Source organism: Balearica regulorum, chromosome 23, assembly GCF_011004875.1.
Source record: "Balearica regulorum gibbericeps isolate bBalReg1 chromosome 23, bBalReg1.pri, whole genome shotgun sequence".
Taxonomy (NCBI): Eukaryota; Metazoa; Chordata; class Aves; order Gruiformes; family Gruidae; genus Balearica; species Balearica regulorum.
In genome coordinates, this window is record NC_046206.1 from 6,039,783 (window position 1) to 6,054,065 (window position 14,283).

A 14,283-nucleotide genomic window follows, 5' to 3' on the forward strand; every position below is an offset into this window, starting at 1 on the left:
CCGGCCCGGCCGCTTCCCCGGGCCGCTCCCCACAGCCCCGGCGGCGACCGCTGGGCCGGGGCGGGCGGGGGGGGGGAAGCGGCGGGAATGCCCCGCACGCGGCCCGCACCGGAAGGCGGAATCCGCTGGCCGCGCCTGCGCGTTACCGGCCTCCGCGCCTGCGCAGTGCGCGTCTCCCCTCAGGGAGGCCATGACCCTTCCCCCTGAGGCGGCGGCGCTGTTCCTGTCACGACAGAGGCCGTCGCGATAAGCAGCGTTTCTAACCCAAGAACGGCAAAGCCCGCGGCCCCAGTGAACAGACGGATAGCGCCAGTATTTTTAGAAAAAAAAAGAGAAAAAGATTTATTTATTTCAGTTGTGGGGTTTGGTGGGGGGGTTGTGGTTGGTTTTGGTTTTTTACACCTGCCATGTTGCACGAGACTATGAACACGATAACAGTCACCGAATGTACAACAAACATACACAGTTAAATAAGAGAAGGGGCAAAGTCAAACAGCCCGAGCAGTCCGAGAGGTGCAAATTCAGGGGGCTTATGTGTTGTTTGTGGGTTTGGGGTTTTTTTTCCCCCCATCCAGGAAAATACAGAATCTGACCCAAAACACCTACAAGGAGGAAGGTGAAGCCTCAGAGGAGCCCAGCTTTGAGCAGAACATGGCCCTTGCAGGTAACAGAGGGCTCCAGTTAAGCTCCTGTGGGACATAACAGATCTTTGGGTTGCTCTGGTTTAAAAATAATAATAAATCCTATACCTTCTGCACTGCAGAAATTGGGAAAAAAAAAAATCCATGCAAACTTGTCTTTTTTTTTTGTTGTCTTTCTAAAAGCAGGCACCTGCCACCTGTGCACTCACTGCAGTTCCTTACTTGGAAAGGAAAATTCATGATAGTTCAATTTCCAGGGACACTTCTTGCACAATGAGGCGTTTGTTCACTTGGGACACCGTGAATCACTTAACGCAGGTACCAAGCACGCTGCCTTGCTGTGGGACAGAGCAGAAACTTTGATAAGGAATATTTGAGTCCAAAGAGGCTGTTTTAACATTGTTTTTGGAACACCTTGTAGTTTTCAGCTTTAAATAACTGGTACAAGTGTTCTCATTGTGTGACCCTTTCCAACAAGGGTGAATAGAGCAAAATATTTTTAACCCTCCCCTCAATTTGCCATATCATTAAGGGGAGAAAGTTTGATGTTCATCTATAAAGACTACAGACCTTTTAAGACTTTAAAATCTGCCTGAAATATCCCATCTCCAAGTCTCCTATTTGCCCATTACTCGTACCACTTTTAACTCATTACAAAATCATCTAGCAGCCTGAAGAAAGCCAAGACAAAAATCTCTTCTCCCACACCAACAACATCGCAATGCCCGACGTCGTAATTCAGAAGCCGTTGACAACACGACTTCAAGCAAATCGGCGGGAACTGCAGCCACTTGGCCACCGTGGGCTCCCAAACTGGGAAGACACTCATCACTGCACATGACTAAATGGGAGCTCTGGTCCTCGTTAACTTTACCCACCTCATTAATGCCCCAGGACAGTGGTACAGCAAGAGAAGCGAAATCCCAGGAACAAAGTCATCCGCATTTTGGCAAGTCACTTCAAAGCTGTCTCAAAGTTCTGAGCTAGCCAGTATTTTCAATCTGAGTTCTCTCATCAGTATTTCCATGCCATATTAACAGATCTGTTAATTAGCAAAGCAATACCTGCTACCAGGCTTTGCCTGCAAGGAACCAGACCTCCTCTTGGCCAGTCCGAACGTTAAGTTCTCTCACGTCAAAGAGCTTTAACTGCGTAAGGCCCGACAGCACAACCTGCAAACATCTGTAGCGTTTACTGACGCAGGCAATCCTCATCTCAATCTGTGGGAGTACCTATGGAAAAGAGTCCTGCAGTCACACTCAGTGCGGCACAAGAGAAAAATGAAGCAAAAAAAAACCCCAACCTCTCTCAGTCCTTCAGTCTCAAGGGCCGTTAAGACAAAACATCCTTCTTGGCTTTTGATTTATAAATAAATGTATCCTATTATGCACAGACATTCTGGGATGAGTTTTCAAGCAGAGTGAAAGGAGGTTTAGACATACACAGTATATCCCATCAGGAGACAAGGGAGTTGTAGTCATATTCTTGCAAATACCAGAATGCATTAAATAACCAACCAACAAGACCTGTGAGGGAGAATTATGTAAAAAAAAAAAAAATAAATACACTGCCTTAAAAGATAAACTTTCCCTTTCTCCTGGTTCCTAAACGTAACATGAATTCTGTACACAGACCAGGTGTACCAAAGCAGGCAACCCTCACAGATGGCTTTCTGTGTCCCATAAACAGTGGTCCACTAGCACGTTTTCTTGTGTGTTTCCTGAGTCCAGGGCTGGTCATTTTACAGAGCTGTCCAAAGGAATTACAGTGCATTGTTAACAAGGTATTTGGAAAAATCAGAGTAACCAACTCTCCATCCAGGCTTCGGGGCGGGGGAAAAAGATGTCCACTTTGAGGTGGCAACAGAGACAGCTACCCTGCCTCCTCAGAGGTGTGCTCCTGTACCCTCGTTTTCTCCTGGCATAACTGTCTAGGTCACAGCAGGCTGAGCTGAGCCTTTTTTAAGTTACAGGCAAAAAGGTGATTTTTCCCTGTAAATGCTGGAGGGCGAAGAGACATAACAGTGGCTCCGTACTACCGTTACATGCTACTATGATTTCAATGAGTTTGTCAAACGTGGGTTTAAGACTGCACTTTTCATTCTTTCTGGAACTGCTTGGTAAAAATAGGGCAGGGCAGACAGCATGTAAACACTTCAAGGGTTGGAAAAAATAATAATTTAATGGACTGCTTCGGCACATCTTCACAGCTTCATTGTTATATCCATCCCTGCACACGTATGCAAGGAGCCACCGCTTTGCTGCTGCTCTTTTTCTCCAGGCAGTCTGCTCACGTTGAGCTGGTATATTCCCTTTCACCTTGGCTGCTGAAACAAAGACACAGGAATCAGTTCGGCCATATTCTTCCAATTTAGATGATGTCCTCCCATTTAAAACTATACATACAACATAATCTGCCAGTTCACCTTCAGTTAGGCAAGCTTTTTCCCTATACAATTTGAAATAAAAAGTTGTTTACTGGAGACACTTCCAAAGAGGAAAAATAAGGATCAGCAGCATGCCAAAAAATAAAGTCCAGAGCAAGCACAGGTTTCACTTCTCTTGTCCTTTTTGTTAAAAGCTGCATAAAATGGCATCCCAGAAGGATTTTGAGGGTACTTCTTCACGGTCACTGGGGACTTAAACCCTCTTAAAGCATTAACAAGAGCTCCAAGATTGTAGTTGAAGTTACGTGAGCATATACTTTAAAACATTGAGCTCCAGGATACCCATCTAGCTGGGCTTTTGGGGAAGGTGACAAGTACAAGCAAGTGACACCGCAAGGCTTCTTCATTCATGTTCTGCTGAGAAAGTTCTCGGTTTAGCGATGTGCACTTCGCTGCCACCGTTCCCGTTGGTGGTTGTAGTGATTATGTACTGGGTGGTTTGCTGCTGACTGCTCGTTTGTGATTCCAAGGTATCCGTGTGGGCTGGTGGCTGGGAAACGCCAACCTGTACCTCGCTGGAGAGCGAAGAGTTCTGTTTGACATCCAGATCAGGCTGACCTTCAGATATCACATAGTGAGTCTGCACGGGGAATATAAAAAAAAAAGTAATAATTGTTTCACCTTCTGTAACTTTTCTGTTCTAATAGTCTGGGACTTTTCTGTTGCTGTGCTAGAAGACATTTTGGTAGGAACAAGGAATTCTGAAATTACATTGTGTTTCATTTAAATGAATTTGAGAGCAACATAATCCTTGTCCTTTGTTTTGAAGTACGTTGAACTACTTTGCATTTGGTTACCTTACCAATGGTTAAACTAATTACACAATTAACCCATCACTACAGTTAAAATAGCAATTTTTAATACAACTGTTCTGAAAGGTTTTTTCCCCATTTTCCACATGTTCTGGCAGAAGTTGCATTTCAGTGTCCAGTATCAATGCAGTACAACTGCCAGCCTGTCTCCTTATGCTGCACTGCTTACCTAGTAACATAGCAGTAACTCTTATTTTCTAATCCTACAGATAACAAAGCTATCAAAATGTTTCCAGAAACCATTCAGAAGTTCTGTTTAATGATACAGCTTAATCATAAATATTTTTGAGACTAATAATAAAAAAAAAAAATAAGGCCATGATTATTTTCCTTACCTGAGTAACTGCTTTCACTTGCCCTGTGTTGACAGTGGTGACCGGTGTACCTACAGCGGTCTCTGTGATCACGTACTGGCCTTGGGGAATGGTCATCATCTGAATCTCAGATGCTAAAAAAAAAAAAAAAGAAATTGGAGAATTGAGACCTTCAGTCAAACTCAAAGAGCAACTTGAAAGAATGTCTTATATCAGTAAGATTTCAAGCCTGAAACAGTGGTTGTTGAGTAGAAATTCAGGTAGTATAAAGCTTTGTAAAACTGTACAGGCCTTGGAATCATGCCAGCTAACATCAGCTGCAGCTTTGGCAATTCATGCCGAGACAACACATCCTGTTCTCACCCAAGAAATCACAGAATTGCCATCCAGAGCTGCACGGACATGAGAAATCATCTCATGGCACCCTCATCTCCTGTATGATTCTTTCAAGCATCCATCCAAATTTCAACAAGCTGCTATCCGACACACAGGTCCTTGTGGAATACAAACTCCTTGGAATAAAGGAGCCCAGTCTACCTGCTCGAACTCGTGTCAGATAATTACGGACCTAGAGCAGGAAAGCTAGTACAGCCATTTCCATTTGTCTAACCCCACTTATCTTCTTAGACCTCTACGAATATTAATCATGAAGCTTAATGAACTCTGGAAACACAGTCCCATTTGGTAGCCGGAGAAATGTAGCACATACTAGTCCCAGACACTAGCCAGACTACTAGTGAGAGTTACTGCTGACACGTACAATAGCTCCGAAATGAGTTCCACGTGCTGGGAAGATACGCGTGCTGGACTGAAGACCCTTGCTGCTGCTGGAGGGCTTGGTTTGGTGTAGATGTAGTTGTCTGCATCTGCGAGGGGCTGAGTTCCTGCTGAGATTGTTGCGAGGAGGGACTCAAAGGCTGACCCCCAACCTAGAAAAACCCCAAAAACAACAGGCATAAGTGTTCTCAGTGTACTAAGGACTGTACACCTCTGTACCATTACAAACATTCCTTCTTATTAAGGGAAAAACACAGGGAGTTTCTATAGCATATCAAGCACAAGAACTGCAAAGCTCTCCTCCTTCTCTCCCGACTTGCTTCACTCTGTGGTTAGCATGCAGACATCAGGAAACTGGAACAGAGACGTTGCTTGCCAAAGGTTACACAGCAAGTCTGCAGCAGAGAACTGAGATGAGAGGCTGAACGTTACCCAACTGCACAAAAAGCTGAACTTTAAATATTTCAGGAATGCCAGTTTCCTTTTATATCTCTCTGTTAGCTAACTTTAGTTAAGCTGCAAATTTGTCTGTTCCCAGCCACTTCTCTCTCTCTACGTTGTATATGCTGTTAGGAACACAAACAAACCAAACCACAACAAAACACCCTCATACACCTTAGGAACATCTGGGAACAACTCGACGACCTCAGAGATGTTCACGTGACAGTCATTTTATGTGTGGTTCTTTAAATGACATAGAAAAGACTATCTCCTGCATCAGTGTGTGTAATGTGCCAGCTAAGCAGACTGGTAGGGAAATGTTTCCTGCAAGAGAAGAGTGAAACACCTGTGATGGTGGCTGAGTTGCTGGCGATGGCTCTGTGACCTGGATGTGCTGCACCTGGATGGCATGCTGGGTATACGTCTGGGGGTCATGAAGCTGCCCAACGTCCACTGTGGAGTGCTGCGACTGGTGAGGTGAGGTAGCCTGGAAAAATAAAAGGAAAAAAAAAATCAAAGCAGAGGTGTATACTTCAAATTCTTTGCACAAGCAGCCATGTCAACCTCTTGTGTGATACAAGGTCAGAACAATGAGGTATGGTTATGTGTCAGCGATATCAATGGAAAGGACTTGCCTAAGGTCACACAAGCTGTCTGTGGACTCAAAGGGTCTGAAAAACAGGATTAGTGTCAACCACTGGACAATCCCTCTTTGTAAGCATCTTTCTATAAAATGTATACATATTCAAGATCTGTGGATCCAATACCGTAGTCTGACATAGTGCTGCATCAAGACAAGTGCTCAAAGTCTTTCTGGCTTAAGGCTTTTTTGAGCAACACCTGCTCATGATACCAATTGGACTAATTTAATTACAAGTCTCAGATCTTGATAAAATTAGTATTAGCTGCTGGAATCAGTATTCATGCTCTTGGATTGTTAGAACAGCCACAGTCAATATTAACTGGAGCTGTTGTTCAGTTAACCAAATTCATAACCAAATAATAACATTGTTTATTAACTAAATTCATAACTTTAATTCGTAATGAGGGGCTAAACAGAACACAGAATATCAGATTCAAATACAGACACATGGTAGTTTCCGCTTCACCCAGTGGATAACAGATTTGAAGGCTATGGCAATTTCTTAACAGCTGCCCGAGTTACTTTCCTCAGCTCAGTTACTCTAGTTACACCCTGGTTTTATTTTTAGGAGGCTGTTGAGCATCAGAGAGAATGAATATTTTAATAGATGACACGAAGGGAAAAAAGCAAATACTTTCTGTACTTCCAAATTTTGGCTCTGGCTCACTGAGAACAAGGAAATACAAATTAGTCTTCTCAACTGCAAAAACGGGTCACCCACTGACCCACTTATGCAGTTGCTGGAAAATCTTCCTAGAGCAGACTTGAGCGAAGGTGCCCAGATGGGTAGAACAAAGTTTGGACTGCGCTGGTATGCCTCCAGCAAGCTGACCGAGACTGGCAGGACTATTTATACCCAGAACCCGATGCATTATCAATCAATTTATCTGTAAAAAATAGCCTGCACCACGTTTTATAAGTACATCTTAACAAACTTCCCAGCACTACAGCCCTAAGGAAGCACAGGTTTGATATGGAGGGGGTGAAAAGCACATCAAAGCCCCCCTAGAAGTTACTCACCTGGGCCACTTGAACTACTTGCAACTGTATGTGCTGAGACTGCTGCAAGCCAGTTGTGGCCTGAGACACAGGGATGTACTGGATTCGCTGGTAATCTCCCTGGGGAGTCCGATAGTCTGTTGTGAGGGTCTGGGATATCTCCGTCATTGCCTGTGTCAGTAAATCTGTTGTCTGCGCAGGGAGAAAGATGCAGACCATCATCACATGTTGTCTACTGGATTTGTCTACTTTTGCAGGGCTCTAGTTCTTTCATCACACTGAATTACACTTACACCATTAGGCCTGAATATTTGTTTACAAGAGCTTCACGTGTACAGAGGATGGGGTCATAAGCAATCACCAGGGATCATCCGCTAGGATTGCTCTCTTCTGTCTAAACACTAGTCAGCACCATTAAGGGCTAACTTAACTTACAATAATAAAAAAAATCCCCTATTTTAGTCTTCTGACCTAACAGTATTCTATTAGACAACAAAAATCCTGCATTTGTAAAGAGTTGACTTGGTTTCCAAGTCAAAAAGTGCTTCTTAGACATATTCCACCTTTCCTCCTCACCTGCCAGAGTGATACTTTTCTTGACAACTCTGTTTCTAAAGAGCGTAAAGACATTTAGCACCTAACAAAACAGGTTTATGAAGTCAACAGCATGCTGGTTGAATCTGCCTGTTTTCAAGCAAGACAGTCTTTTATCCAGTTTCAGTCTGCAAATAGGAAGTTTTTAAACTGTAGTCTATAGGGTTTTTAAAGCTATGTAGCACCCCAGCACCCCTAAAAGACACAAAACTGATTTTGTAATCTCGGCTTTCATTCTGTAGCAGCTGATGTGTTAACAGTGGAGAGATCAGCCACTGGAGGCTCAAATCGCTCCCTTCTGCACTGTCCAAAGAATTACAGGGAGACTTTGACTCCTCTGAACAGTTTGATCAGTCCCCAGTCATGATTAAACACGTCCTCTTGATCCCAAGGAACACAAGAACCTCAGAGAATAGTCCCAGTGAAAGTCCCCAAGATGTCTTTAAAATGATGTCTGTCAAGTAAACACTAGGATTATACCAGAGGGCTTCTGTTCTGTTCACTTCCCTCCATTGGCCTGATCTAAAAAGTCTTGAATCCTTACCACAACAGTCTCTCCAGTAGTGCTGTCGGTGGTTAGAACGGCAGGAGTGGAACTGATGACAGCTGCTGCCAGCGGGGCATGTATTGTGTTAGGCAGCTGAGCAAACTCCGGATGCTTCTTGCGAATGTGCTGTACCATCTTTGTCTACAGAGAGACGCAAAAGAGCATTAGAAGGACAGTCAGCAACTCTGCTTGGGGCAAACTGGAATCAAACAACCCTGCAGACTACAATTTCTAAGTTTCCCTCAGTAAGGCAGCACAATTCCCACTATGGGATGCTCTGGTAACAAGAAGAAAGCAAGGATCACAAAGTTGCTGCTGATTATAGCTAACTGATACTGAAATATTGCCCCAAACATCACAGCCTGTAAGCTTTTTATCCCAACCCAGCCAAATCTTTTGGGGACCTTTTCCAGAGGTCGCCTTTTCTGCATTTTGTTTCCCTACTGCTCTCCCTTGTCGCTATCAGCGAGTGCTTTCCAAGCTTTTCCATTTGTGACCGCACTCTGATAACATTTCCATTTCTTCTTTCAGGCTCTTGCCCTCTATTCTGGGAACCCTTTTACCATAAAATGAGCAGGCTGTGCCTGTATTGTCACAGCACGCAGCATGAAACCACGAAAGAATAAAAGATCCCTGCTTGCAGACTGACAGATGACAGAAACCGTGGTGAAAAAGCATCACGAGAGAGGTGCTGTCTTCTGAGGCTATGAGACAACCCCCGTACCTTACTGCTGTACTGCTTGGAACAGTGAGGACAGCAGACCGGAGGGGTGGCTATGGTGCCTGTCAGCTGGGTGTGGGTACTCAGCATGGGATCTGGCTCTCCTGGACCCGCAGGGCGCAGTTTCCGGATGCTTGGAGGTAGCTCGGCACCAGGATGATTCTTCAGGATGTGCGCTTTCCGTTTACTGGCACTCTTGTACACCTGCAGGGTAAAGATTTGGAATGAAAATGGCCTAATCCTGATGTCAGCGCAGAAAACGGCTACCAGTTACCTTTATCTGGAATGTCTGCATGTTGCTTTAGACAGTATGTTTTGTGAAATCCCCAATCAATTACAACATCATGCATGAATAAGTCTTCCAGTGTTTAACCAAGCTGCAAAAGCCACTCCTTGCATAGCACGCAGAAGCCATTTGAGAACATGTTGTATGCCACAACAAGACATCAGAGGAGGACAGAAAGGTAAGAGGAAAAATTTTGCCTGATACTTGAAGGTCAAACGTCAGAGAAGCCACCGATCACCAAAGTTGTAATTTGCCCACTCTTGCACAAAGCATCAAACTGTTTTAGTAGCCTTTAGTGATCAACATATCTTTTATTTTTTTTTAAGGCACATCAGCAAACGACTATTCTGTAATATTATTTAAAACTATCCATTTTTTCCTCTTTAAACAAGAGGAAGGAGGCTTCACAGAAGAATGTACTGAGGATAAGAACGGTCAGTCAAAATACACTCCCTGGCAACTAAAAGTCCCCATGCACAAAAAGGAAAAGCCAGGGAGTAAGAAAAGGAACCCCAAGGCAGTGCAAAGGCAGCTTCAGACTCCACTGAACACTGGGAATTACTGGCATGTGACTAATTAAACAGCTTAAAATAAAAGGAGCTGGAGACTTTTAGAAGTGCTACAGAAACCAAATTAACTTAGTGTTCAGGAATTAGAGATAGATTGGATACTTAGTCCTGGGTTGCAAAAAGTGATACAGGACTAAAGGATGGTGACTGCTTGCTGGATCACAGTATTTTAAGTTTTACCAACTCCAAAGACAGCAGAAAGAGAACTGCAGTTTTCAATTAGCATTCAGTCGCCTTGGCCTAAGTGCAGTTCAACTTAATTTCTTTTGGATAGCGCTGCAGAAATGTTGCTGGAAAGCACCTCAAAAAAAGCTACAAACCCTGCCAGATGTTGCTATGCATAGACAAATTGGCTCCATACAGGTCTAGTACTGAGCTACCCTCTGAGGGGTGACGTCCTTACACACCTTATCACAGTACTGACAGAAGTAATCTCTGTTGGGTTTGATGATGGGCAACGTGAGCTCGGGCACCTCTTCTATTTTCATGTCTGGATGTCTCTTTGATAAATGATTCACCTTAGGAGAAAAAAAAAAAAAAAAGAGAACAAGACAGCATATTACAGATGGAAGTCAGACAATTGCTTCTTTTCCTAGACACAGATAACAGCCAAACCAAAGCTGTAATGATGCTAGCCAGCAGTGCCGGAAGCATTCGCTGCTGCAAGAGTTATTGTGCATTCACAGTCAGCTGCTGAAGGTACACATGTTCTTACTGGATCTCATTTACTATTTCTCTAATCAAAATAAGATGGGAAGGGGTAAAATAGCTTGCCAGAACTCTCTTGCAGCTGAGAGTGAGGTAATGTGAAGGACCTCTGCCCAGGGAGGCCTCTGCTAGCAGAGATCACAGCCCTCATGAAATATTTGCAACTAAGCTTTCTTGCCGCTTAACACCCTTGACACAGTCGCAGTTACAGGACATGGCCAGGAGAGGCCCCTCAAGAAGGGGGAAGAAGGAAAAAAAAAAAATAGGAAAGGCAGCCAGGAAAACAGGCAGTAAGCCTGAACTTGGCAATATAAGACTCTCTCATGTTCTGCTAACTACATTACACATCAATCAGCATTAGCATTGACATATGGTAGTGACACCCAGACATACAACACAGGCAATGAAACATACAAAGGCACACATTTGCTGAAGAGACAAAACACAGTTTGTTTGGTTGTTTTTTTTAAATATATATAATTTCAACTCAACTACAAAATTCTCCCAGTTTCACAGCATGTTTGTGTACCAATCATTAGAATTGCATCTTTATTCCTTAACTATTCATCAAAATTGAGTACAGGAGTTGTTAGGAGAAGGTAGAGCACACAGACACTCACCAACATCCCTCTCCGGCGGAAACCCATCATACAGAGTCGGCACTTGAACATGAAGCTTTCGTAGTCGGTGGAAGCTATCCGAGGCTTGAACGTTTTTGAGCGGCTGATTCGATCAGCTTTCTTGGCCTCCCTCTCTGGGTTGTGCATCCTCTGCATGTGCTCTCGCAGTTTGTCTTTCCTCTAGGGAAAGAGCCATCGGGGAGGAAAAAAAACAAACAAAAAACAAACCAAACATCATCAGCACCACTTACTGCCTTACTACCCAGTACGAGGAAGAGCCACAACGTAAGCTATTCAGAGAACTCTCTTCAGCTTTTCTTCTCCAGTGCTGCCATGAGATACAGCTGCATGCTCAGTGTTGGACAGCTCAGCAGGAACCCTTTGGGTTTAGGTTTATCCTTCAAACCAAGCTGAAGTTGCTAAGCCACAAAAGCAGTAGCCAAACTAATGCTAATTTAGCAGCCTCTGTGAGAACAAACCCCTCCACTCTGGCTTTTCTTTGAATTATTCTAAAATATTAGTGCTTAACTGTGTACAGCTGCAAACATGCATCAAATAATGCTCTTGACTGGAAGAGGACCTCAAGTCCTACAGCAGTACTGAACCTACTGCCCAGATGCAATCCAACCACTCTGGATACACACTGTCTAGAATGTGCTTCTTCACCCAAAAATATCCAGTCCCTCAGTATGTCACAAGAAACTAAGTGACAAGGCGCAGGCTGCTGCCACCACAGTTTATCTGACTCAGTCTGCTCCACCTGTTCTGGAGGGATCTGGAAAAGCACCTGGATGTCATGTGCTGACATGATGCATCCCATGGACACAGGCACCTCGGCCAGGAATGTTATTAGTCCATTGCTATCAGCAAGAAGTTTTCTTAACTAAACTGATAAAAGCAATACAACCCAAGCACCCGGCAACTGAACTGTATAATAACAGTTCTATAATAAGAATAGTAAGTTCTTAATGAGCAGATGAAGCTTCCTTTGCTATTGAATTATTAGAACTAAGATCTGATAGATGAGACACCCTGTTACAGCAGAGCGTACTGGGATGGATCTTGCCCCCCATCCACCAGAAATTAATGTCATAGCTCACACATGACAACTTGCAGGCAAGTCTAGCATATTTACACAAGTTAGTTTCTTCCACCTTTGAGAACATGAGCTTATCTACTTGAAGGAGGGTAAAGAATGGTTTTGTCCGCCTGTATCAGGAATGATCCAGTCAAGAGTCATCTTACCTTGAACTGCTTGCCACACGTGGAGCACAGGAAGTCTTTGCGGTCTGAGTGTCGTAACATATGGAGTCGCAGCTTGTCAGGACGGCAGAAAGCCTTGTCACATTCTGTACACTGGTAAATCTTTTCTGAATGGAAACTGCGTACGTGTTTCTTGACCTAGAATTGCAGATCATTGAAAAATGGAATTTATTCAAAAGAGAAGACTGTATGGTAAAACAGACTAGGAAACTCTTAGCAAAAAGAAAAAAGAAAGGAAAAAGGTTTTAAGAGTTCTCTAATCTGCTTTGGTTTAAAAAGTATTTTATCAGAACAGTTGATATCTTGGCAATAGTTTCTATAAAGCCATATCATCTTTATTATGCATCTGGATGGACAATTTAATTTCCTCAAGACTGATTCTTGAAGGCATCAGCTATTGCACAGTTGGGCACTTAATGGGCAGCAAAAGACCATGAGGTACGTAAAGTTTGACTGAATCATCCTGGAGTTAATGTGTTCATCTGAGCTTCATTATCTTTACTTCATTTATAAGAAATCTAAGTGCAGGGGCTAGTTCCTTTCAATCAGTGAGAATGAGCTCACAATTACAACTGGCAGAAAACAAACAAACAAACCAACCTTACACAAAAACATTTGCATGCCACTCCTGAATGGTAATTACTTTTGGACTATCCCTGACCTCTTCAAGCATCTAGTGGTTTGGGTTTTTTTCGCCAATGAACTAACTAATGAGGTTTGACATTTGAAATCCAAGCACTAAAGAAATGGATCTCTAAATCTTTACCATCTTCTAATACTGATACAGGGAACAACTTGGTATCTTTATCTGTTCCACACAGAAGTATTTAAGTAGGCAGCAATCTATGGTGACTAGACTTAATTATTCACATAGCACCAAGTGAAAAAATCATCTTTACATTCCAAAACACAGCTGAATAGCTGAAAAAAAAAAAAAAGCCATGGGACCTTCTTCAGACTTGAAGACTGCAGACTTTTTCATGGGAAAGTTTATGGGGAATTAGGTTGCAGAACAGCATTTCTGAATCATCAACATTTTTCCTTGTTCAGCATTTACAGAAGATAAAGGTTTTTTCCCAGGAAGGAGTTATATTAGTAAATCACTTCTCCCCATCCTCTCCCCTTTAGCCTAGTGGCTACTCCATCAGTTCCTATTATTTAACTTAAATTGAAATGTAGAAATCCAGTTTAAGTCAGGCAGCTCAGCAAGACATATCTACCTCTCCGTCCCCACGCAGGCTAATGAATGCATGCGTGGTGCGTTTCAGGTTTTTCTTACCGAGCATTGAAATAGCATCCTTAAATTCTATTAACGATCTTCTCTAACGGCTCTGCTCACTGCACAAAGGAGTTACGCTACTCGTTACTCCAGTGTGACCTCTCCTAAGCAGTGTGCAGAGGAGGAGAAGGAAGTACCCAGCCAAAGCCCAGGGGCAAGTCAGGAATCGGAGTATCCTGATCTGTTCTGGCATTTCTGCAAGGTGTTCAAATGAATTATCCTGACAAAAAACAGTCAGGGGATTACAGATCTAAACCCACAATTTTTTTTGGTTCAGAGTTTTAACAACAAAGGACAAGGTATATTCAAGTACCAGCTGCACACAGCAAAAGACAATTCCTTTCTGTGCCATGGATCCGTACTGACCAAAAGCAGTCGGGACCTCCGCTTTAGGCATTGTCTAGGGCTAAGGGAGCACTGTCCCACAGTACAGTGCCTTCTAATGACAGACTGAAGTACCACATCTGATGATGGAAAGAGCACTTCAATGGTGTAAGACAACATCTGGCAACGTTTGGTCATTCTTCCTTTTCAATTTCTAACTGACATGGACCCCTTTATCTTGTGAGATTAAACTGATATGCAGTGTTACACAAGAACAGTACTGAAAAAAAAGTTATCAA

The 14,283-nt window shown here is 43.3% G+C and overlaps 1 protein-coding gene across 8 annotated transcripts in view; it reads right to left on the minus strand.

The window, feature by feature from the left end:
• Window positions 1–382: 382 nt before the first annotated feature.
• Window positions 383–14,283, minus strand: part of PRDM10 (PR/SET domain 10) — a 45,277-nt gene continuing 31,376 nt past the window's right edge. For all 8 annotated transcript variants that reach the window (XM_075774833.1, XM_075774827.1, XM_075774831.1 and 5 more), the window contains 10 exons: window positions 12,364–12,519; window positions 11,119–11,298; window positions 10,198–10,308; window positions 8,939–9,139; window positions 8,212–8,355; window positions 7,095–7,265; window positions 5,778–5,918; window positions 4,974–5,142; window positions 4,235–4,347; window positions 383–3,667 (listed from right to left, as the gene is read on the minus strand). In XM_075774833.1, the coding sequence (XP_075630948.1) occupies window positions 3,431–3,667; window positions 4,235–4,347; window positions 4,974–5,142; window positions 5,778–5,918; window positions 7,095–7,265; window positions 8,212–8,355; window positions 8,939–9,139; window positions 10,198–10,308; window positions 11,119–11,298; window positions 12,364–12,519 (1,623 nt within the window). In that variant the 3' untranslated portion in view covers window positions 383–3,430. The remainder of the gene's footprint in view (window positions 3,668–4,234; window positions 4,348–4,973; window positions 5,143–5,777; window positions 5,919–7,094; window positions 7,266–8,211; window positions 8,356–8,938; window positions 9,140–10,197; window positions 10,309–11,118; window positions 11,299–12,363; window positions 12,520–14,283) is intronic.